Genomic DNA, 25,027 nt, shown 5'->3' with positions numbered 1-25,027 from the left:
ACACCTGTAATCCTAGCACTTTGGGAGGCCAAAGCAGGTGGATTACTTGAGCCCAGGAGTTCAAGACCAGCCTGGGCAATATGGCAAAACCTTGCCTCTACAAAAAAAAAAATACAAAAATTAGCTAGGCATGGTGCGAATGCCTATAGTCCCAGCTACTCGGGAGGCTGAGGTGGGAGGATCACTTGAGCCTGGGAGATGGAGGCTGTAGTGAGCTGTGATCATTCCACTGCACTCCAGCCTGAGTAACAAAACAAGACCCTGTCTCAAAAAGAAAGAAACAGATCATAGCCCCAAATGTTAAATATAAAACTATAAAACTTTTAGAAGAAAATATAGGAGATAGTATTTGGGAACTTAGGCAAGGATTTCCTAGATATGACATGAAATGCACAACTCATAAAAGAAAACAATTGATAACTTATACTTCCTCAAAATTCAAAACTTTTGCTCTTCAAAAGACACCATTAAGGCTGGGCGCAGTGGCTCACGCCTGTTATCCCAGCACTTTGGGAGGCCAAGACAGGCGGATCACCTGAAGTCAGGAGTTCGAGACCAGCCTGGCCTGCATGGCGAAACCCCGTCTCTAATAAAAATACAAAAATTAGCTGGGCATGGTGGGGTGCTCCTGTAATTCCAGCTACTTGGGAGGCTGAGGCAGGAGAATTGCTTGAACCTGGGAGGTGGAGGTTGCAGTGAGCCGAGATCGCGCCACTGCACTCCAGCCTGGGTGACACAGCAAGACTCCATCTCAAAGGAAAAAAAAAAAAAAACACAAGGAATTATTACTACATATTTATTACATATACATATTTATTAGAATGGCTAAAATTTTAAAAACTGATCAGACTAGGTGTTGTTCAGGGTGAAGGAACTGGAACTCTGAAACCTTGCTGCTGGAAATGTAAAATGGTACAGCTAATTTGGAAAACAGTTTGATCCTTTCTCTCTCTCTCTCTCTCTCTCTCCTCTCTTTCTTTTCCTTTTTTTTTTTTTTTTTTTGACAAGGCCTTGCTCAGTTGCCCAGGCTGGAGTGCAGTGCTGCAATCATAGCTCACTGCAACCTCAAACTCCTGCGTTCAATCAAGCCTCCCACCTCAGCCTCCCGAGTAGCTGGGACTACAGGTGTGCACTGCAATATCTAGTTAATATTTTTACTTTTAATAGAGATGGAGTCTTGCTATGTTGTCCAGGCTGGCCTTGAACTTCTGGATCCAAGTAATCCTCTCACCTCGGCCTCTCAAAGTGCTGGGATTACAGGCATGAGCCACCACGCCCAGACTTGATCATTTCTTTAAAAGTTAAATATACATACCTCATGACCCAGACATTCCACTCATGGCTATTTATCTACAAGAAATGAAAGCATATGTCCACACAACTTGTACATGAATGTTCATAGGAGCTTTATTTGTAATAGCCCAAATCTGGAAACAACCCAAATGTCTATCAACAGGTGAAGGGATAAACAAATTATGGTCTAGCCATACAATGACATATTCTTCTGTAATAAAAAGGATAAACTACAGATACACACAACAACATGGATAAATCTCAAAACAATTATGCTGAGTGACAGAAGCCAGACCACACACAAAAACGAGTACCTTCTGTATGATTCCATTTAGATAAAATTCTAGAAAATACAGATTAATCTACAGTGACTGCACGTGGTTGCCTAGGGAGAGGGTGGGGTGAAGGGAGGGATGACAAAGGGGCAAGAGGAAAGTTTGGGGATGGTAGATGTACTTGTTTACTTGATTGTGGTGATAGAGTTTCATGTGTGATGCATACATGTGTCAAAACTCATCCAAGTGCACCTTTTCAATATGTGCAGTTTATTGTATGTCAACTGTACCTAAGAGAAGCTGTCAAAAACATAATTTTAAAAAAGGAAAACCAAACCCAACCAGGAAACTGTGTACTTCTCACCACTGCCACTGTGGCCTGCCAGGCCACCCCCAACTCCCTGGCCCCCGCCATTGCCTCTCCTCTGAAATACCTCAGGGGCCTCCTTCCTGGCCTCCCAGCTTCTGCTTTGACCCCCTCGGGCCATTCTCAACAGAGTAGACAGCAATCCTGTGAACACAGAGATCAGGGCACATCTCTGCTCTGCTGAAACCCTCCGCAGCCCCACTGCCCTTGGAGTACAAGCCCATGTCGCCACAGGGACCATCTGGTGGTCCCTCGAATCTCTTCCTCTCTGTCCCCCTCGCTCACTCTGTCCCAGCTGCACCGGCCTCCTGGCTGTCCTCAGAACACTCCGGCCATGCTCCCACCTGCAGCCTCTGCACGGTTGTTCCTTCTGTCTGGAATGTTCTTCCCCAGATACCCAAATGTCCAACTGCCTGTGCAACTTCAGGTCTTCATGCATATGCCACCTTCTCAGAGGGGCCTGCCCCTCCATCACTGTCCCCTCTACTCCTGACACCCCTTTCCCTGCTCCACTTGCCCACATATCATACTATGTAAAATTAATGCACTGCTTTTTTTCTTTTCTTTTTTTTTTTTTTTTTGAGACAGCATCTCACTCTGTCACCCAGGCTGGAGTGCAGTGGTGCAATCTCGGCTCACTGCAACCTCTGCCTCCTGGGTTCAAGCGATTCTCCCACCTCAGCCTCCCTAGTAGCTGGGATTACAGGCGCAAGCCTGGCTAATTTTTTGTAGAAGAGACGGGATCTCGCCATGTGGCCAGCCTGGTCTCGAACTCCTGACCTCAGATGACCCACCCGCCTCGGCCTCCCAAAGTGCTGGGAGTACAGGCGTGAGCCACCGCGCCTGGCTTTTTTAATGTTTTGTTGTTGTTGTTGTTTGTTGTTTTTTTTTTTGAGACAGAGTCTCTCTCTGTCACCCAGGCTGGAGTGCAGTGGCATGATCTCGGCTCACTGCAATCTCCACCTCCCAGGTTCAAGCGATTCTCCTGCCTCCGCCTCCCTAGTAGCTGGGATTATAGGCGTGCACCACCACGCCCAGCTAATTTTTTGTAGTAGAGACCGGGTCTTACCATGTTGACCAGCCTGGTCTTGAACTCCTGACCTCAGATGATCCGCCCACCTGGGGCTCTCAAAGTGGTGGGATTACAGGCATGAGCCACAGCGCCTGCCTTTTTTAATGTTTAATTTTTTGTTTTGTTTTGAGACAGACTCTCTCTGTCACCCAGTTTGGAGTGCAGTGGTGCAATCTCTGCTCACTGCCACCTCTGCCTCCTGGGTTCAAGTGATTCTCCTGCCTCAGTCTCCTGAGTAGCTGGGATTAGAGGCAGGTGCCACCACGCCCGGCTAACTTTTGTATTTTTAGTAGAGACGGGGTTTCACCATGTTGGCCAGGCTGGTCTCAAACTCCTGACCTCAGGTGATCCACCTGCCTCAGCCTCCCAAAGTGCTAGGATTATAGGCGTGAGCCACCACACCCAGCGAGTTTATTGTAAAGCAACAGAGGAGCTAAAGGGGGCCTGCCGTGGCAGAGCTCTGAAGGCAAGTGGGCTGCACACAGACCACAGCGTCTATACTCACTCGCGCAGGCCTCAGTCCTGCTGCCCCATCACAGGGAGCCCAGCAACGCTGTAATTCCCCATTCTTCAGGACAGAAATCTACCATGACCACAACTAGTGTGAGTTCCCCTCTCCCTCCCTCAGGCATTTGTTAATTCAGCAAGTCTTTGCGGAGGGCCTGCTGCTGCTGATGGGCCCAGGCAAGGCCCTGGGGGACTCGGGAAGAACTGGAGGCCCACGGTGCCCTCTCTGTCACCTGCCAGCCACCAGGAGCCCTGGGAGGCATGGCTTTCCATCTCATTTTGCAGACGTGAAAGCGGGTCTTGGAGGCATGGGGGTGGCCCCGCTCTGTCCACCGCCAGCTCCTCCAGTGTCCTTCCACCTCCCAGGCTCCCAGCATTCCTTTTTCCAGGTCAACCTTAGCCACATCCCTCACATGTCTGGAACCTTGCCCCCTGACATGGGTCTCTGCTGCTAAGTCCCCCTTCTGTCTGCCAGCCACCCTACTGCTGCCTGCCTGGGCCACCTCATGCCCTGTGAGCCCCTCAGGGTCTGCCCTATGGCTGAGCCCACTCTCCCTCTGCCTTCTTGAAAGGTTCCCACCACCCTGGGCAGTCCTGGGTGGCTGCTATCAGGAGACCTAGTGAAGAAGGGGCTGGGGGCCTGCCGGAGACATGGTCTCTGTCATCCAGATTTTCACGGCACTCTGGGAGGGCCCTTCCCTCAGGCTTTCAGGGTGCCAGATGTCCAGTTGGGGGTCTAGGTTCATGTTCCCACTCTGCAGCTCACCACGGGCAACCTTAGCCACATCTGTCTCCCTCCAGGCCTCTCAGCTCAATTCCCTGTAAAATGGAGTACCCATACTAGTAAATTCCAAGTTCCTTTCAGATGTGTGCACCTGTGGCTTCCAGAAGCTCTACAAGAAGACAGATGCAGGGTGCACTCTGGAAACTTGGACTGTGATCACAAGTCAGCCCACTGTCCTCTCCCAAGCTCCTTCTAATCCAGACCTCTGTTGGGTGAGGCAGGAGGACCCCAGGATCCCCACCATGCAGATGTGGAAGCTGGAGCTCAGAGACGACAGGCTCCCCAGGACAATGGCATAAACAGAGGTGACAGAGCTGGGGCCATGGTTGCTGACCCAAGTTCTGTTCCCTGTCTTTCCCCCGTTGCTGCCTCCCCAAGCCAGGCCCTTCCTGGGGGGTCTGTGGGAGCAATGGACCAGGTAGGATGGAAAAGCTGCTCCTTGCTCCCCTTGCCCGCTCCTCCCCAGAGCCACGTTGAAGTTTCCCTTCTGGAATGACCCTTGGGGACTAGTGCGAGCAGGTATCAGCTCCAAGAGGAAGGGATGAACCTGCCTCGTCTCCTCTGTCTTCCCAACATGTGCCTCGGCGCCTGGCCTGGCACACAGTATGTGCCTGCTAAATATTTGCTGAGTGAGCGGCTGGAGGGTGGCCCTTGCTATGGGCTGGGTGGCTGTGGTCAGCTCCCAATGATCACTCTGACTCCAGAAATAATCCCAGGTCCCTGGGGTGTGTGCACAGCCACCCACATGCCTGCTCACTGCCTCGCTCACTGGTTCGCTGCCCTCCGTATGTCCCAAAGTCCATCTAGACCAGTGTTTTTGCAGCTCAATGGAGTGAAGAGCAAACCATTTTTTAAAAATTTTTTTAGAGATGGGGTCTCACTCTCTTGCCCAGTCTCGAATGTAGTGGTGCCATCATGGCTCACTGCAGCCTCTACCTCCTGGGTTCAAGCAATCCTCCCAAATAGCTAGGACAACAGGCATGGGCCACCACACTTGGCTAATATTTTTTTTCAATAGAGATGGTGTCTCACTAGGTTGCCCAGGCTGGTCTTGAACTCCTGGCCTCAAGTGGTCCTCCTGCCTCGGCCTCCCAAAATGTTGGGATTACAAGCGTGAGCCACCACATCTGGCCCAAGGTTTTTAAAAACCAATTCTTTGCAGACCAATACTTCTGTAACATACAATAAAAAACAATTACTAAAAATGAATCACAGTCTTGGAAATGGCAGCCACATCAAATTGTTACAGGAGTTTCTAGACTATACTTGTCTAAGTTCTGTACTCATCTCTGACCTTGCTGAGGACCAGTGACAAACAGCGCAAGGAGGTCCCACTCTGCAGACCTCGCTCAGAGGGTACTGCTCTGGGTCTTGTCATTTTACGTGATTGCATCGCCCCTCCATTCCTATTTTGCCTGACAATCCCTCACCCTGGCTCCTGCACACCCGATCTATCACCAACTGCCTTTCATCGTAATGTTTTGCTGGTGGGAGCTCTCCTCTCCGGCCCCCAGGCCAGTACCAGCTCTCCTGCTATCAGTCTTTCCTCCACCTGGCCAGGATGAGCTTGCTAAAGGTCTACAGGGTTCCATCACCCCTGAGCTGAAATCCTTTGTGGTTCCCCATTAGGACTCCCAACTCTTAAATCTGGCATTTGAGGTGACTCACATGCCTGTAATCCCACCCTTTGGGAGGCCGAGGTGGGCAGATCACTTGAGGCCAGGAATTTGACATCAGCCTGACCAATATGCTGAAACCCTGACTCTACTAAAACAAAACAAAAATTGGCTGGGCATGGTGTTACACACCTGTAGTCCCAGCTACTCGGGAGGCTGGAGTGAAGGACGTTGGAAATAGGTGGTAATAACACCCCTACCACTTCCTGAGTGCTCACTGTGGGCCAGGTGCTTTCTACCTAAAAGACATGCATATCTACTCGCTGAGTTCTCATAACTGTCAGTATGGAGCAAGAGATGGCAGGCAGGCCTGATTTAAATGGAATCTGCAGAATCCATACATGCCCTGCAGTTAAAAACCAATGGCTCCCGGCCTTTCTTCTTGTTTTTCTATATTTTCTAATTTGCCAGCAACAAATATGTATCACATAGTTTTGTTTTGTTTTTTGAGACGGAGTTTCACTCTTTTTGCCCAGGCTAGAGTGCAATGGCCCAATCTCAGCTCACCGCAACCTCTACCTCCCAGGTTCAAGTGATTCTCCTGCCTCAGCCTCCCAAGTAGCTGGGATTACAGGTGTGCGCCACAACACCAGGCTAATTTTGTATTTTTAGTAGAGATGGGGTTTCACCATCTTGGCCAGACTGGTGTCGAGCTCCTGGCCTCAAGTGATCTGCCCGACTTGGCCCCCCAAAGTATTAGGATTACAGGCATGAACCAATGCGGCCAGCCTATCATGCGGTTTTTGACACTGGGTTTTATTTATTTATTGTTTTCTTACAGAGGTAATCAAGTTAGCCAGTGGTTTTTAACTGCAGGGCATGTATGGATTCTGCAGATTCCAGTTAAATCAGGCCTGCCTGCCATCTCTTGCTCCATTCTGGCAGTCATGAGAACTCAGCGAGTAGATATGCATGTCTTATAGGTAGAAAGCACCTGGCCCACAGTGAGCGCTCAGGAAGTGGCAAGGGTGTTATTACCACCTATTTCCAATGTCCTTCACTCCAGCCACTGCCTGACTTGTTCTCAAATCTCTCCTCTTCTTCCCTCCCTACGACCCATCCTAATACAGGTTATCATCATTTTTCACCGGTGTTAACACTCCAGCCTCTGGCCAGGTGTGGTGGCTTATGCCATCAGGATCTCAGGCAGGTGGGAGGGTCACTTGAGGCCAGGAGTTCTAGACCAGCCTGAGCAATATAGTGAGACCCCCGCATCTCTACAAAAGAATAAAAATTAGCCAGACACAGAGGTGCATGCCTGTAGTCCAAGCTACTCTGGAGACTGAGGCAGGAGGATTTTTTTAGCTGAGGAGCTTGAGGCTGCAACGAGCTATGTCACGCCACTGCACTCCAGCCTGGGCAACACAGCGACACCCCATCTAAAAAACAAAACAGTCTCCTAATCTCCTAGTGGGTCTCCGGCCTCCACTCTCCAGCACCTCCCTCCCTTCCCCATCAACCATGCAGCTGCCACAATGCTTTGAGAGTGAACTCGGGGAAAAAAGGCTGACTGTTCTGGGCACAGTGGCTCACGCCTGTAATCCCAGCACTTTGGGAGGCTGAGGCAGGTGAATCACCTGAGGTCAGGGGTTCGAGACCAGCCTGGCCAACATGGTGAAACCCTATCTCTAATAAAAATACAAAAATTAGCTGGGCATGGTGGCGCGCACCAGTAATCCCAGCTACTTGGGAGGCTGAGGTGTGAGAATCGCTTGAACCTGAGATGCAAAGGTTGCAGTAAGCCGAGATCATACCACTGCACTCCAGTGGTGACAAGAGTGAGACTCCGTCTCAAAAAGAAAAAAAAAAAATAGGCTGACTGTGTCACCACCACTCTCCTCACCCTTCTTAAACTATCTCCCAGCCGGGTGCAGTGGCTCACTCCTGTAATCCCAGCACTTTGGGAGGCCGAGGTGGGCGGATCACTTGAGGTCAGGCGTTCAAGACCAGCCTGGCCAACTTGGTGAAACCCCATCCTTACTGAAAATACAAAAGTTAGCCAGGTGTGGCGACACGCACCTGTAATTCCAGCTACTCAGGAGGCTGAGGCGGGAGAATCTCTCGAACCCGGGAGGCGGAGGTTGTGGTGAGCCGAGATCACGCCACTGCACTCCAGCCTGGGCAACAGAGCAAGACTCTGTCTCGCTCATGGTTCCTGACTGTCCTTAGGATAAAGTCCAAGCCTGGTACATAAGCCTCTACCAAACTTTCTAGAGTTACCCTAACCCCTCCCCTGTTCTCCACATCCTAATTCCAAAGTATCTTGCATGCCAAGTATCTCGCCTTTCTCCCTAATTCTCCATGTGCTTTCCCTTCTCTGAACCTTTGCTCACACATCTCCCTTTACCTCAAGACTCAAAAGTTGGCCGGGCGCGGTGGCTCACATCTGTAATCCTAGCACTTTGAGAGGCTGAGGCAAGCAGATCACGAGGTCAGGAGATCGAGACCATTCTGGCTAACACGGTGAAACCCCGTCTCTACTAAAAATATAAAAAATTAGCCGGGCCTGGTGGCAGGTGCCTGTAATCCCAGCTACTCGGGAGGCTGAGGCAGGAGAATGGCGTGAACCCAGGAGGCGGAGCTTGCAGTGAGCTGAGATGGCGCCACTGCACTCCAGCCTGGGTGATAGAGCAAGACTCCGTCTCAAAAAAAAAGACTCAAAAGTCACCATCAGGCCATTTTCCCCTCTATTCAATCCCTTCTCTCTCTGTAAGGTTGCACCCAAACATCACCTCCACCGGGAAGCCCTTCTCAGTTGCCCCCAGACACAGCTGACTTTGCTGAGCAACCCCAGCCCCATGGCCCCAGCCAACATGGTGAAACCCAGTCTCTACTAGAAATACAAAAATTAGCCGGGCATGGTGGCAGGTGCCTGTAATCCCAGCTACTCAGCTGGGAGGTGGGAGAATTGCTTGAGCCTGGGAGGCGGAGGTTGCAGTGCCCTGGACACTTTATAAGACTCTTGTGGGTCCCATTGACCCCACATTGCATCAAGCATGTTGAAATGTACCCACGTCACATGCTACATAGAACTGGTTGGCTATAAACAAGTTTTAAAGAGTCTTTTTTATTTTTCATTTAAAATTTTGAATAATTTCTCTGTTGCTATTTTTGTATACTTTGGAGCTGGAGTTTTCTTCTTTAGTTCTTAAGCATTTTTGTGGCCCAATAAAAAGTCTGTAAGTGATATGCTTTGTCCAAGTTTGGGGAAAAAAATAAATTAAAAAAAAAAAAGCCCAGGTGTGCTGGCTCACGCATGTAATCCTAGCACTTTGAGAGGCTGAGGTGGATGGATCACCCAAGGTCAGGAGTTTGGGACCAGCCTGACCAACATGGCGAAACCTGGTCTCTACTAAAAATACAAAAATTTGTATTTTCGTATTTTTACAAAATACAGGCATGGTGGCAGGTGCCTGTAATCCCAGCTACTCAGGAGGCAGAAGTGGGAGAATTGCTTGAGCCCAGGAGGCAGAGGTTGCAGTGAGCCAAGATCATGCCACTGCACTCCAGTCTGGGCACCAGAGTGAGACTCCATCCAAAAAAAACCACTTGGCCAGGCAAGGTGGCTCACATTTGTAATCCCAGCACTTGGAGAGGCCTAAGCGGGCAGATCACTTGAGGTCAGGAGATGGAGACCAGCCTGGCCAACATGGTGAAACCCCATCTCTACTAAAAATACAAAAATTAGTCAGGCATAGTGGTACATGCCTGTAATCCCAGCTACTCAGGAGGCTGAGGCAGGAGAATCGCTTGAACCTGGGAGGCAGAGGTTGCAGTGAGCCGACATTACACCACAGCACTCCAGCCTGGGCAACAGAATGAGACTCCATCCAAAAAACAAACAAAGCAACTCTATAGTCCAGGAGCCTCCAATGTCAGGCGTTCACTATCTCCATCCCAGTGCTCATCGCTCTCTGTGTCCCCAAAATGAATAAATTCGTAAATTCCCCTAAAAATCTATCTTTAATCTCTCTGAATCTAATATGATGCAACTCACATTATTTCTGTATCTGTCAACTGTGTCTCTATAAGATACTTCTGTAATTTTTATCTGTTCTCTCTAAAGATCTCTGTTCACAACACACTGGGTGTCCAGCAGGCACGGTCGAGAGCCTGCCATGGCCCATGCGTTACCGTTCTTGAGCCTTGCAACAACTCATGAATAAATTCTATTATCCCTGTTTTACAGATTAGGAAACTGAGGCTGAGAGAGGGGAACTAGCTTGCAAGTAAGAGGCCACAGGGCAAAGAAGGGCTCTCAGGAGTGTTGACTCCAGTCCTTCTCTAACCTCTCTCAACCCCTCCTCTCAGTGGTGCTGCACCCATGCCAGCCACCACTCCTTACTTGCTCCTTTTCCTACCCTCTGCTTCCAGGCAAGACGCAGATGTCATCTCCGTTCATACCCTTCATCTTGCCTCAACATCATCACCCCATTCCATCCCATAAACACTTCCTGAGTTCCTACTATGTGCCAAGCGCTGTGCTGAGAACTGGAATGAAAATAATGAATGCCAAGGTCACCAGGCTATGAGCTCCGAGGGCAGGGACAGAGCCCACAGCAGAGTTGGTGGGTCCTCATCAGCCCCTGTGAAGTGCCTGTGGTCTCCATATGTTCCCAAAGGAAGCTGGTTTCACTTTGAGCATGTTGGAGAATGTTATTTCAAACACCTTACACCTCCAAAGCCAGGCAGGGAGCCCTGGGCTGCCCCTCCTCAATGGTGTTGGCTTATTCCTCTGGGTGGGGCCTGTGTCCAGCAGCCCCTGGGCTGGTGACACCAACCACCCTAGTGCCCTGCACAGACTGCAGAGGAACACAGGGTCAGCACCATCTCGAGGGGCCCAAAGCCACCCTCCTGATAACCCCCCATATTTGGAAAGCACTTTAGTTTGCAAAAGGCTCCACCTTCTTTCTCCATGTGTCCTCTCCCCACCCCAGCTATGAGTAAGGAATTTCCCCAGCCCACTTGGCCCCTAGCATCCAAGTTTGGGCAAGAACCCAGGAGTCCAGACTCCTAGCCCAATGTAGAAGAGCCTGCCAACTCTGTTTACTCCACAGTGCCCCAGAAAGGCCCTCTCTTTTCTAGACCTCAGCTCCCTGTCAGTACAATAAGAAGGTCCGGCTGGACAACCGCTAAGCTCCCTTCAGGCTTTAGCATGCCAGAGTCTACCGTGGGGGCGCAGGTGGCCAACTCCCAGGGGAGGAACCGAGGCCAGTGGCTGCACACACTGTGCCTGCACCATGCCGTCAGGGGAGGCATCATGTTCCGGCAGGACCAGCAGGATGAGTCACCAGATATGGAAATGACGCTGGCACACAGGAGGTCTGGGGGCCAATAAGCTCACCCTCGCCAAAACCACAGCTGAGGAGGAACAGCGCTGGGATCCCTGCAATTCGCCGAGCGGGCACAGGCTGCCAGGTGCAGATCCAGGCAGTCAAATGGTGTGCACAGTGTGCCTTCCAGCCCAAGGGTAGTGGAGGCTGCCCAGCCCTCCAATAACAATAATCATCACAATAAAAATAACAACACACAGTGGTTGGCTATTGTGTCGGGCACTTGACACCTGTTACATTCTCTTACCTCTGAACCTGCCAGTTATGACATGACCCATTTTCAAGAGGAAACCCCGGGGCTCAGAGAGACAAAGGAGCTCTGCCCAGGTCACAGGGCCAAGGAGTGGGGCACCCTGCTCTGACTGCCCCAAAGCCCTCATCCTCCGCACCCCACTGCCTCTGCATCCCACAGAGTCTAGGCTCATTTCGGCTCGGTGGCCAGCCTGAGGCCCTGGGGAGGGGAAGGGGTGTCAGGACACCCAGGGGCAGATGACCTGGGAGGATTCTGACTCAGCCCCACAACTGGAGCAGGAGAGCACCACACCCTCCTAGGCCTCCTGGAGCCTCACCAAGGCCTTCCTTAGGGTGTGACATTCAGATGTCAGGAGGCCTGCTGGTCCTCACCCACAGGCCAGGCTGAGGCTGCCACAGGGGCCTGAGCAGATGAGGAAGGCTGAGCCCCCTGTGATGGCTGACAAGCTCCAGCATCCCCACACGCAGGCAGCCAAAGGTGCCTGCAGCCACCCGGTAGAAATGTGTCTGAACTGGGCCTGGAGCCAGGCAAGTGGGGCTCCTGGATCCTGGGACAGAGGGTACAACTCAGGACCCCAGGCTGGCACTCCACAGCACCATCCCCAGGGCATTTCCCACAAGGAGCACCTGGATCTCTCAGCAAAGATGGGGGCAGACTGGGAGAGCCCAGGAACTCAGGGCCAGCTGCCCAGCAGGCCCACCTCGGGGTAGAGGGTACGGCCGTCTGGGAATGAGGGAAGACAGAAGGGGGAGGCCCTGGGTGAGGGAATGACAGGAGGGGGTCTTCATCCTGTGTAGGGACGGGGGCGCATCTGTGGTGAAAAGCAGGACCCATCTTGGGGCGGCGGGTCCTCCTACCAGGGCGGGCTCCTGTACCAGCCAGACCCTAATGCCCTGCCTTTGACATCTCCGTCTCAGCCCCCACCACACCTCTCCTCTCCTCTCCTCTCCCTCTCTCTCTCCCTCTCACATTCCTCTGGGAGTCGATCAGTGCTTGAGTGACACCCCAGATGACTCTTTGCTATTAATTCCCACACACAGAATGGGCCCCTTGTTCTCTTCTCTCGGAGGAATGGCCGTGGCCAAAGCCATCCCAAGAGTCCCTGACTTAACCCTTCTCCTGGCCGGTCCTCTGCACATCCCACGCCCAGGGCCACAGGGCCAGCAGTAGGGAGGGTGCAGAGAGGGAGTCTGGAAGGAACAGGGGCTCCTTCCAGCCCACAGCCCCTGGAATAAAGTCCCCAGGGTGGGACAGCAGGACCACCCCAACCTGCCCAGGGAGCCTGACAGCAACTCTTCACCTGAGGTTCTCACCAGGCCCTGGAAGTCAGAAGGCCTGTCCAGATGTAAGTGTGAGGCCCAGGGTCCACAGCCTCCCCAGGGCCAGCCTGATGTCTCTGGACCCCAGGGAGGCCCCTTCAAGGGGCAGATGGAAGGCTCAGACCCTCGGCCCGGCCCTGGCCTTGAGGGGGTTAACACGGACTGGAGGCAGGACAACACCTGTCAGGGCAGGTCTCTGAGGAGAGATGAGGCGGCCATGGCCTCTTTTGATCACAGGATAAATTGCTCTGTTGAGTAAAAGCCCAGCATCCCCTCATTCCCTGCCCCTGCCCCACCCCCAATCGCACCAGAGGCGGGAAGGGAAAGGCTTAGACAATGAGAGAGAGGGAAGAGCTTGTGAGGAGAAACTGAGGCCCCGGGAGGGGAAGAACATACCCCTCCACTCCCACTTCCCACCCTCTCCCTGCCTCTTCCCCAATTCCACAAGCCGTCTTGGCTCTCTGGGCGCTGGAAAGCTCTCACCGGAAGGGGACACAAACACCTGCTCTTCCATCAATCTGAGCAACCCTGGCTCTCGCGCCAGGAGATGGTACAAATCCTGCACTCCATGACTCTGTGAGGGTCGTGTCCCAGGGAGGCTCGGACGCATCCTTACCTCCTGCCTGTCCCCCCTCGACAGACAGTGAGCTGTGGGCTCACAAGAGGTGAGGTCCCTGGGACAGCCAGAGAAAGGGCCCCGGGGCAGTGTCAGGGAAGCTGGAAATGGGAAGAGGGAGATGCGGAGCTGGGCACAGGCACGAGGGAGGGGCAGGGTGACCCAGGGCATGCAGGGGACAGAGCCGGGTGGCCTGGGGAAGGTAGGCTGGAGCCAGGTGGGGAAGACTGCGGGTTGCCACAAGCCTTGGTTTCTCTAACTTGTCAGCTCTCCCCATCTCTGTCATTTTCCCAGGGTCCTCCCCACATTTACAGAGGCAGGGCAGATGAGAGGTGGCACAGGACAGAGACAGAGAAATTCATGGAGGGAGGGAGGGAGAGAACGCATCAGGGAGAGAAAAACAGGGAGAGATAGAGACAGGGCCGGAGAGAGACAGGGAGCCAGGGCAGGAGGGCCAGGACAGGAAGGACACCAAGAGGCAGGAGCAACCAACTGTGGGATGTGGGGTCAAAATTAAAAAGCTTCCCAGAGAGAGGAGGCTGGGGACAGAAAGAGGAGAAGGAGGGAGCAATGGACAGAGAAACAAGGTGGAGGCCGAAGTGGAAAAGAAGGGAGAAAGGTCAGGGGGAAGAGGCCTTCAGAGGAGGGGATGGAGGGGAGACTCCGGCTGGGAAGCTCAGGGCCCTCCCAGGCCCCTCTGTGTTTGTTCCTGGCAGGTCCACAGCACACACCCTCCCCAGGCAGCACCCTGCTCCCTACGGCCTGCCACCTGTGTCCCAGCTGGCACCCCAAAGGATGCAGCCAGCCACTGAGGCCCTTGCCTTCCCGAGTAGGACACAGGAGTGGGGTGGCCTGCCCTAGGGGTGGGAGTTTCAAGGCTGGGGAGAGGCCCTTAGACCATCTATGGCAGTAGTGCCTCCACCAGGTGCGTCGTAATCGCAGCGGAGATTTAAACATACAGATGTCCCACCCAAATCTACCACTCAGAATGGGGCCTGGGAATTAGTCTTTTAAAACTCCCCAAGGGCTTGTGTTCTTTGGCCCCAGGTTTGGACCACATTGGCAGATGAGGAGAATGACAGTGGCCAGAGAGGGGCTGTGCCCCACCCAAGGTCACACAGCAATTATTGACAGAGCCCAGCCTTTCAGTGAGGCCTCCCAGGTCCCGCCCAGGGCTCCTCCTCCTGTCGAGTGACACTGCAGCTAGGTCTGCACAGGGCTGGGCACACAGGAAGGGTGTAAGTGGGCAGTGCCCTCTCCCTCTCACTCCATCCCTCCTGCCTCAAGGCCCCAGCCAAGCTCTCCAGGGGCTGCCAGGGCAGTCCCCAATTTGAGGCCAGAAACCAAATGAGGGAGAGGAAGGGATTTGCCCAGAACTGGATTTCTGTCCCCCACTGCCCCGCCCTTGTCCCCCCAGTGCCAAGGCCTGGGGCTGTGAGCTCTCTCGCCAGAGATGGGGGCGGAGGGTGGGGCAAAAGGGAGGAGGGGAAGACCCGGGTGCTTCCTGTCCCCCCCTCTTTCCCTGCCTCCCTGGGCTCAGGGCTGGGTCCCCTGGGGCAGTGGTATCTGAAGCTGACAGATCTGCCCTGTCCTTCCTGCCTGCTGGGGGAAGGGGTGGAGCTGGCTCAGATCCCCCATCCCCTCCTCCTCTTCCCTAGGTCCTCAGGGGCTTGGCTGCCCATTAAACCCAGCCTGGTCCCCCAGGGTGTCCCTGCTCCAGAAGAAGGAAGAGCACTGGACTAGGAGTCACGACCACCTCCATCAGTGAGAGGCCCTGGACAGCCTCATCTAACCCTCAGCCTCCTCCTCGCTCTTTTTTTTTTGAGACAGGGTCTCACTCCTGTTGCCCAGGATAGAGTGCAGTGCCACGATCATGACTCACTTCTCAGACTCAACTTCCCAGGCTCAGGTGATTCTCTCACTCAGCTTCCCGAGTAGCTGGGACTACAGGCACACACCACCACACCCAGCTGATTTTTTTTTTTAATTTTTAGTAGAGATGGGGTTTCGCCATGATAACAAGGTAGAAAGGGGGTTGCCCAGGGTGGTCTTCAACTCCTGGGCTCAAGCGATCCACCAGCCTTAGCCTCATAAAGTGCTGGGACTACAGGTGTGAGCCACTGTACCTGCCTCTCCCAGCTTTTTACCCCCCATTCTGTCCTCACCACTCATTCATTCATTCAGGCACTCAGTTGATCACTGAGGACTTAGGAAGCTGCCCTCATGAAGTAGACATCCTTGTGAGGAAGACAGACAATGAACAACTAATCCGCCAATAAATATGTGATCATAAATTGCAATGAGTGCTATAAAGGAAAAGGCCAGGTGCTGTCAGAGAAAACAGCTGGTAGTGGAGGGTCGAGAGAGGCGTCTCTGTAGACATGAGCTTTAGGTGATCCCCCAGGAGGAGGTCCCCCAGCAGGAAAGGATGTGAGGGGACTCCCCACGCAGTGCTAAGGGAATGACACACCCAGGAGACAGACCTGCCAAGCTATCTCTCTGATCACTGAGGTTCAGCAAGCACTTATTGAGCATCTGCTGTGTGCTCACATGTCCAACCCCGAGCACTTGGGGGACAAAAGGTGGGAAACAAAAGCAAATGTGGGCCTGTCTCAGTAGAGCCCTAAAGCCCCTGATAGCAAATCTGATAGATGTCAGAGGCCAGCTCCCTCAATGCACTGATGGAGAGTGTGCCAGAGAGGGTGGCTGGCTTCCCCAAGATCACACAGCAGGAGCTGGGACCTTGGCAGAGTCGGGAGCAGCTCCTCCCATTGCACCTGCCAAAGCAGTCACTGTGATTTCAACTCTGGGTTCTAAGCCCTAAACTCTCTGATGTCTCAATTTGCCACCTGGTAGAGAGGTGAGGTAAATATAAAACACCTGTGCAGGTGGCACACACCTATAATCCCAGCACTTTGGGAGGCCAAGGCGGGAGGATAGCTTGAGCTCAGGAGTTCAATGAGACCAGCTTGGGTAACATCGTGAAACCCTGTCTCTACAAAAAAATACAAAAATTGGCCGGGTGCAGTGGCTCACGCCTGTAATCCCAGCACCTTGGGAGGCCAAGGCGGGCGGATCACGAGGTCAGGAGCTCGAGACCACGGTGAAACCCCGTCTTTATTAAAAATACAAAAAATTAGCCAGGCATGGTGGTGGGCACCTGTAGTCCCAGCTACTCAGGAGGCTGAGACAGGAGAATGGCATGAACCCGGGTGGCGGAGCTTGCAGTGAGCCGAGATCACTCCACTGCACTCCAGCCTGGGCGACAGAGAGAGACTCCGTCTCAAAAATAAATAAATAAATAAATAATAGCCAGGCGTGGTGGCTGGTGCCTGTGGTACCAGCTACTTGGAAGGCTGAGGTGGGGGATCGATTAAGCCCGGGAAGTAGAAGCTGCAGTGAGCCGTGATGGCACCCCTGCACTCCATCCTGGGCCACAGAGTGAGACCCTGTCTCAAAAACAACACAAAGCAAAATAACACCTGCTCACAGTGAAGCACACACAGCTGAAGGTGAGCTGGGGTGCGTGTGTGTGAGGCCCTCAGCCTGGCAGCCTAGCAAATATTATACTTCCTGTGTGAACGGAAGCCCCTGACATGTGAACACACCCCAGGGCTGTGCCTGGGTTCCCTGTTGTGATCTCAGTAAGCTCAACTCTGCACCCTAGAAAGGGAAGAGGTTTTCCCGGGCTTGATTATAGCCAAGACATAAGCCATCCCACCTGGAAAATGCGGGGCATTAACTGGCAGTTGAAATGACTGAAAGAGGCAACTACTAGGTCTTGTTTTTGTCAAAGGTGCTAGGCTGAGCACTTGCCATTCCTTACTTCTTTTTTTTTTTTTTTTTTTTGAGACGGAGTCTTGCTCTGTTGCCCAGGCTGGAGTGCAGTGGCGCGATCTCAGCTCACTGCAAGCTCCGCCTCCCGGGTTCACGCCATTCTCCTGCCTCAGCCTCCTGAGTAGCTGGGACTACAGGCGCCTGCCACCATGCCCAGCTAATTTTTTGTATTTTTAGTAGAGACGGGGTTTCACCGTGTTAGCCAGGATGGTCTCGATCTCCTGACCTCGTGATCCACCTGCCTCGGCCTCCCAAAGTGCTGGGATTACAGTCGTGAGTCACTGTGCCCGGCCCTTTTTATCCTTGTGACATGGCAGGTATCGTGATTCTCATTTTACAGACAGGAGATTGAGGCATGGGAAGGTTACTTAGCTTATCCCAATCTCACTGGTAAATGGGGCAAGGGCCAGCCTTGAACTCTGGTCTCTGGATCCCCAGCTCAGCTCATCATCACTCGGCTCCCATTTTCATTAACAAGTGACATCAGCGAAGAATAAGGAAACCTTATGTCGGCGAGGAGGATCCTTCAAGCTCAGACAAACACTAAATTCTGACTGGATCACCCCATTTTTACCTTTAAGGGACAGCAGTAAACCGGGTGAGAGCAGGAAGATGGGTGGGCTGAGCTCCCTTCCTGCCCAGCCCTGGTCTGGGGCAGTGGCCTAGATCACAGAGGAAAATGACAAGGAATCTGGAATGAGAAGACTTGGTCCCGTTGTCAGTTCCTAAGCTGGGCAACCTTGACAAGCCCCTTCCCCCAAGCTGCCAGCTGCCTGCCAGTGGTGAAAGGACAAAGGTCTCATGAGCCATGTGCAGCCCACCCTGCTCAGACCATATTTACAGACAGCTCTTTTCCGCTCCAGGGACAACACCAATGGACCCATCTCATAAAGGTCCCCTCTGCCCCCTCTCTTCCTTCCCTCCACCTTCCCCACTCTCTTAATCCTCATGCATGTCTGCACCATGTTGCCTAGTGTCTAGACATGTATGAATGAACAAGCTCCCTAAAGACAAGGGGCACACTCACCCCTCTTTATTTACCCCACAGACAGCAGGAGCTTGCCTAGGGTAGGTCCCCAGGAACCCCGGGAACAAAATGTCACAGCAGACATGTCCAGTTCCATGACTAAACAGTCATGTGAGCTCAGTCACTTGCTTCCCCTTCTGCTTTGGTTCCATGGATGGCCATCGGCCCTGGCTCTGCAGCCTCTGTGGTGACTGGGAGCAGACGGGGAACATCTGATGACAGCATTTTGACAGGATAAGAAGCAATAACTAATATAAAAATTAGCCGGGGGGCGGGCACGGTGGCTCACACCTGTAATCCCAGCACTTTGGGAGGCCGAGGCGGGCGAATCACCTGAGGTCTGGAGTTTGAGACCAGCCTGGGCAACATGGTGAAACCCCATCCGTCTCTGCTGAAAGTATAAAAATTAGCAAAGCATGGCGATGTGCACTTGTAATCCCAGCTACTCGGGAGGCTGAGGCAGGAGAATTGCTTGAACCTGGGAGCCAAATGTTGCAGTGAGCCAAGACCACACCACTGCACTCAAGCCTAGGCAACAGAGTGAAAGAGTGAGACTCTGTCTAGAAAAAAAAAAAAAGCAGCAGCAATGACTACTCTAAACCCAAGGTCAACCAACAGCCACCTTGGCGGCAGATCCCCAAGCTGCTGGTAACAATAGCTACCATTTACTGGGTTCCGTCATGTGCCAGACCCTGTCTTAAGTGTTTACATACATTATCTGCTTTAATCCTCACCACAACCTGGAAGGAAGCTGAGACTCGGAGACCTTAATTCATTTGCCAAGGACACACAGCTAATAAATGGAGGTGTCAGGATTCAAACCTGGAGCTAGAGCCAGGCATGGTGGCACACACCTATAGTCCCAGCTACTCAGGAGGGTGAGGTGGAAGGATCACTTGAGCCCAAGAGTTTGAGACACCATCTCTAACAATGTTTTTTTAAACCTGGACTGTCTAACTCAGGAGCGCATGCGCATTCCTTCCCCACATGCTGCCTGCACACATTCTCTTCCATGCAAGCCCTTCATCTGCTGACGTTACTCCTATGTAACAGGCACCACGGAGGAGGCGGGAAGGACCCAGCCCTCAAGTCCACACCCCAGCAGGGACAATGCAAGACAATGAGAACTCTGAAGGCATGGGAACACAGGGAACTGGGGGTCAGTGCCATATTCTATTCAGCTGCTTCCCTGGCCTGACACTGAGTAGTCAGTCACCTGGTACACGTCAAACAGGTCTGAACGGAGTTGGAAACCAAGGCAGGGTGACCCCAAAGTAAGGAACATGCACATCTCACTCAGGGGCCATGGTGCCTCCACGTCCACCTCAGGCAACTATGTCCTCTCCAGAACAGGGTGAAACTGGTTTCCATCAAAAACTCTACAAGATGTTAATAGGTGGTAAAAATAATAGAATAATAAATTGAAGATTCATATTAAATATTTTAAAGAGCAGTTTTTAACTGCAGAATTTAGAACTTTTAGCATGCTTAGAGGCAATGCATCTCTTTTACTTAAACAGTTTAAAAAAAATTTTTTTTAAATAATGGTGGCCAGGCGCAGTGGCTCACACCTGTAATCCCAGCACTTTGGGAGGCTGAGGCAGGCAAATCACCTGAGGTCAGGAGTTCAAGACCAGCCTTGCCAACATGGTGAAACCCCGTCTCTACTAAAAATACAAAAAATTAGCCGGGCATGGTGGCATGCGCCGGTAGTGTCCCACCTACTCAGGAGGCTGAGGGAGGAGAATTGCTTGGGCACAGAAGGTGGAGGTGGCAGTGAGCCCAGATCACGCCACTGCACTCCAGCCTGGGCAACAGAGCCAGTCTCAAATAATAATAGTAATAATAATAATAATAATAATAATAATAACAATGGAAACGGGGGTCTCACTATGTTGTCCAGGCTGGTCTCCAGCTCCTGGACTCAAGCAATCCTCCCACCTTGGCCTCCCAAAGTACTGGGATTACAGGCGTGAACCACCACGTCCCACCCTTACATCTCTAAAAAGAGGAAGCAGAAAGCAGTGTTTCCCAAATGTCTTTCAAGAGATGCCTATCAGTGTCCTGAGGAACACCAAGGGTCTGAGGCATCACCTTGCAAACACTGGATCAGGCACGGGCCTCTTGTTTTGAAATACAATTCATGGGTTATCAAATATGGAAACACTCTCAGAGATCAGCTAGCCTGCTGATTTTACATTTTACAGATGGGGAAACTGAGGCCCAGAGAGGGAAGAAGGTTGCCAAGGCAACACAGGGCCTCCACAGCCATTGGGTCTTGACCCCAGCTCTTGGGGTCCAGAGGCCCAGCTCCAGCTGCCTGTTTGGCTGTGCCAGGTTCCAGGTTTCTACATCGGTCTCTCCCATCAAACCCTCAGCTCCTCAAAGCCAAGGTCTGGTCTCTCTCACCTCCCAGTCCCAGCTCCTGGCCCAGTGCCCTGCACAGAGGACACATTCACAGAAGTTCCCAGCAGCTGGAGAGGCTCAGGGCAGACGCCAGGAAGGGCGTTCCAGCAGCTGGGGACAGATGGCAGGAATGGGCAGTCAACTTCTCTGAAGGCTTCTCAGAAGAGAGCAGAGGCCAGGCTGCCAGAGGCAGTGCTGGACACTGGCCCCAGCTTCCTGGTTTCCAGAAAGGATGGAGTTGGGAGCGAAGGAAGATTCCAACCCCGGGAGCTGCCTTGCTGGCCTGGGTCCGAGACCCTCTGCTTGCACCAGAAACAGGGAGGGGCAAGAGCCCCCGTTGGGACAGGCCATGGAATGCCATCCTCCTCCCCCAGAGCTCAGACCCTCTGCCTCCAGGAAGCCACTCCTGCCCGCTCCAGCCTCCCTGGTCTTTTCCTCCTTGGAACTCTGACAGCAACTCGGCTCAGGGAAGGTGAGCCGAGGCTGAGCATGGCCTCAGGGGCTCCCAATAGGAACTGGAGACTGGCCTGTCCTCCAGGCTGTTCAGTAAGGAGGCAGAGCACATCTGAAGGTGTCTCCTCCTCTGAGGGAAAGTCATAGGGAAAAGAATTCCAACCAAGGTGCCCAAGGTGTGTCCTGGAAGAGGACCTCTCAGTGGGGCTGCAGCAGTGCCTAGACCGCCAGCAGGCAGAGGGAGGACAGCGCTCCAGGGGAAGACGGAGCAGGCCCAAAGGCCCAGGCAAGGAGAGGAGGCAGGAGCAGGCCCACCTGCAGCTGCACTTGCAGCCTAGGGGCAATAGAGCAGAGTGGTCAGAGGCTGGGCTGGGACCAACCACAGGTCCCAGTCCACACCCTGTCATCATTTGCTGGGCGAGCTCAGGCCTGTCACTGAATCGCTTTGTGCCTCAGTTTCCTCCCTAAAATGAGAATAATAGCATCTACTCAGAGGGTTGTTGGGAGGATGAAGTCCGATGACAGGAGCCCTCACAGCTGAGCCGGCACCTGGGGAGGCCCTAGAGTGTCGCCTGCGCTGTTAAGGGGCATGGCAGAGGAGGCCCACCCATGACAGAGGAGCTTGTCATCCCAAGCAGGAATGCCACCTGGTCTGACATTAGGATTCAAAAGGCAAATGATAAACTCCTGACTGTGAGGCCGTGGTGGCTGCTCGGTTAATACTTGTGCACTTGACCTGAGGTGAGCATCCTCCACACCTCCCAGTGCTGGCCTAATAGCTAAATGATTTCCTCTGACTCACATTTATTGAGCAGTCACTGTGCTAGGTAGGGGAGATGTGTGTGTGTATTCTTATATAATTCTCTCATCACTTGGGGATATCAAGGGTGCATAAGATTATCAACATCGTACATATGCAAAAGCTGAGTCCTGAGAGGTTAATAGCATGATCTGCCTAAGGCCCCTTGGGTACTAGTTGCAGGATTTCTTGACTTCAAGTCACTTTCCACTACATCCGAGACTGAGGATGACACAGCCTTATCCAAAGGTGGAGGTGGCCTAGAAAACGCTCAGGGGAGCTCCCACAGCCACCCCAGCGTACTCAGACTCGGCTGAAGACCCGCAGGGTAGCTTCTGTCTGTCACTACGCTGCCCTCGACCACTAACCTGTGCCCGTCAGCCCTCCACCTTCCCAGTGCATAGGCCCTCCCCTGCCACACCCCAAAGCTCTCCGGATACCCCAGTATAACCTGCCTGGCTGGTGGGTCCAAGACCCCTCCTCCATCCCTGGTGATTTTGGCTCTGGAAGGGGGTCATTCACAGCCTCAGGGATCCAGAGACTCTGTGAAGACCTCCCAGGGAACTTTATGCTTGTACCTCAGCCTCAGAAATTCAGAATCAACCACTCTGGGGTGGGATCTAGGCTCCAGTATGTTTTTTGTTGTTGTTGTTGTTGTTGTTGTTGTTGTTGTTTGTTTTTATGAGACAGAGTCTTACTCTGTCACCCAGGCTGCAGTGCAGTGGTGCGATCTCGCCTCACTGCAACCTCTGCCTCTTGAGTTCAAGTGATTCTCCTGCCTCAGGCTCCCACGTAGCTGGGCTTACAGGTGCGTGCCACCATGCCCAGTTAATTTTTGTATTTTTAGTAGACATGGGGTTTCACCATGTTGGCCAGGCTGGTCTCGAACTCCTGCCCTCAGTTGATCTGCCCGCCTCGGCCTCCCAAAGTGCTGGGATTACAGGAATGAGTCACCACGCCTGGCTCAGTATGTTTTTCTTTTTTTCTTTTTCTTTTTTTTTTTTTTCTGAGACAGAGTTTCGCTCTTTTTGCCCAGGCTGTAGTGCAATGGTGCAATCTCAGCTCACTGCAACCTCCGCCTCCCGGGTTCAAGCGATTCTCCTGCCTCAGCCTCCCAAGTAGCTGGGATTACAGGCGCCTGCCACCATGCCCAGCTAATTTTTTTTTTTTTTTTTTTTTTTTTAGTAGAGACAAGGTTTCACCATGTTGGCCAGGATGGTCTCAATCTCTCGACCTCATGATCTGCCCACCTTGGCCTCCCAAAGTGCTGGGATTACAGGTGTGAGCCACCGCACCCAACCAAGGCCCACTATGTTTTTCTTAACTCCACAAGTGATTCTAAATTCAACAAGAATTAGAGCCAGCCTAGGCAACTGATTAGAAATGCAGAACCTCAGGCCCCACCCCAACCTGAAGAATCTCAGTGTGCCTTCCCATTTGAGAAGCACTGCCCTACGCCAAACCCCGTATCCGCAAGCCAGGCCCTGTGAAAGGCCCCCGCAGGGAAACTGGAGGTAGGAGGGTGCACAGTCCAGATAGAATTAAATAGTGGATGGCCAGGACCCCCCAGGTCGCATCCACACAGCACTCAGAGGTGCTAAACGCTTTCCCTGTGTTCCCTCATCCCATCTCAGCCCTGTCCTCTGAAAGTCAGGAAGACAGTCTCATGCCTGTGTGGGGAAACTGAGGCTGGGGCAGAGCCTCAACTTGACCAGACCATCCCTCACTTCTGCATGGCCCCTGGCTCTGCAGCCAGCAGATTTCCTGACCTTCATCTCAGTGTATCCTGCAGGGCAGGCAGGGAGGGAGGGTGACCATCGCCCCACGTGACATGTGAGGGACCAGGGACCCAGGGTGGGGAACACAGGCGGAGCCTTCCATAAAGCCGGACCAGCTCCCTCAGGAAGAGGACTTGGGAGCTGGGGGGTGAAGGGTCACTGCTGACCGGAGGCAGCTCTGCCAGGCAGTGTCATCAGTGGGCTTCACGTTTGACTGACAGGTATTCCTTTCCTCTCCTCCTCTCTGGGGCCCATCTTCTGAGTAAATCCGGGACCTGCCTTAACAAAAGCCAGGCCGAGTCCCAGGAAAACCCTGTTGCTCTGGAAAGGCCTCCTTGGGCCATGGAAGGAAGCCTGGATTTCCACCATTACACTCAGACCGCAGACCCCTCTCTGCTGCAGAATAAACACCCTGAGAGAGGGCAGGTCATAGAGCCTACCAGACACCACACCTTGCCATGGACGGTGACAAACCCTCACTTCAGGACGGAGAGGTGATGGGGGGTGGGGTAAGGAGGTCACAAGCATCCCTGAAGAAGGGTCAAGAATGAGGGGGTAAAGGGACCCCTGCCACCCCCAGCAGGGAAAGGAGGAGAAGGTGACACTGGCCCTCCTGTTGTCCTGCTGGGGCAGAGGCCCAGGTGTCTTCAGCCAGGATCCCTCCCCTCTCCAAGCTCCCTGCTCTTCAGGAATGACTGTGGGTCCTTCACCCTTGCCTGCTGGAGAACACTGGGTTCCCAGGGCCTGGGATGGGATGGAGGGGATGGATGGGATGGCAGGGATGTGTTCGCAGCAGGGGCCCCAACCACACACACAGCACTGGTCATCTGACAGCCCTTCCCACCCCCCTGCAGGCCCACCTGCCTCACCCAACACTGCTCAGCAAAAAGCCCAGCACAGCCCTGAGAGGAAGGCAGTGTCTGTGCGGGGACAAGGGCGAGAGAGAGGGAGTGGCCCCTTCTGTCTAGCGTGGCTTCCTGCAGACAGAGCGTGCCCACTGCTACCCCCACCCCCATCCTGGCACAGCTGGACCAAGGAGGGCAAAGGAGGAAGCAGGGAGTTAGAGAGGGGGCAGCTGTGGGACCCCACATTCCACCTCCTAACTCTGGGCTCTTTCCCTCCACAACCACCCCTCCTGCCCCAGGCGGGTCTCAGGCCAGTCACAGACACAGCAGAGAGCGGGGAGGTCCTTTCCTCAAAGAGGAGGAACTGAGGGGTGGAAGGATGAGTGG

The 25,027-nt window shown here is 53.1% G+C and overlaps 2 protein-coding genes across 8 annotated transcripts in view; both read right to left on the bottom strand.

Annotated features, from left to right (window-relative positions):
* POLR2F (RNA polymerase II, I and III subunit F) overlaps window positions 1-25,027 on the bottom strand; it is an 87,936-nt gene that overhangs the window by 32,141 nt on the left and 30,768 nt on the right. The gene's annotated exons all lie outside the window — the stretch shown is intronic.
* Window positions 955-25,025, bottom strand: LOC100972053 (uncharacterized). Its single transcript, XM_014343300.4, is given in 4 exon segments — window positions 955-24,565; window positions 24,568-24,602; window positions 24,604-24,646; window positions 24,649-25,025. Coding segments are annotated over 4 exon segments (882 nt in total). The 5' UTR covers window positions 24,887-25,025; the 3' UTR covers window positions 955-23,999.

Source organism: Pan paniscus, chromosome 23 (assembly GCF_029289425.2).
Source record: "Pan paniscus chromosome 23, NHGRI_mPanPan1-v2.0_pri, whole genome shotgun sequence".
Taxonomy (NCBI): Eukaryota; Metazoa; Chordata; class Mammalia; order Primates; family Hominidae; genus Pan; species Pan paniscus.
The sequence above is the reverse complement of the archived record's forward strand: the minus strand, read 5'-3'. Positions and strand labels throughout refer to the sequence as shown.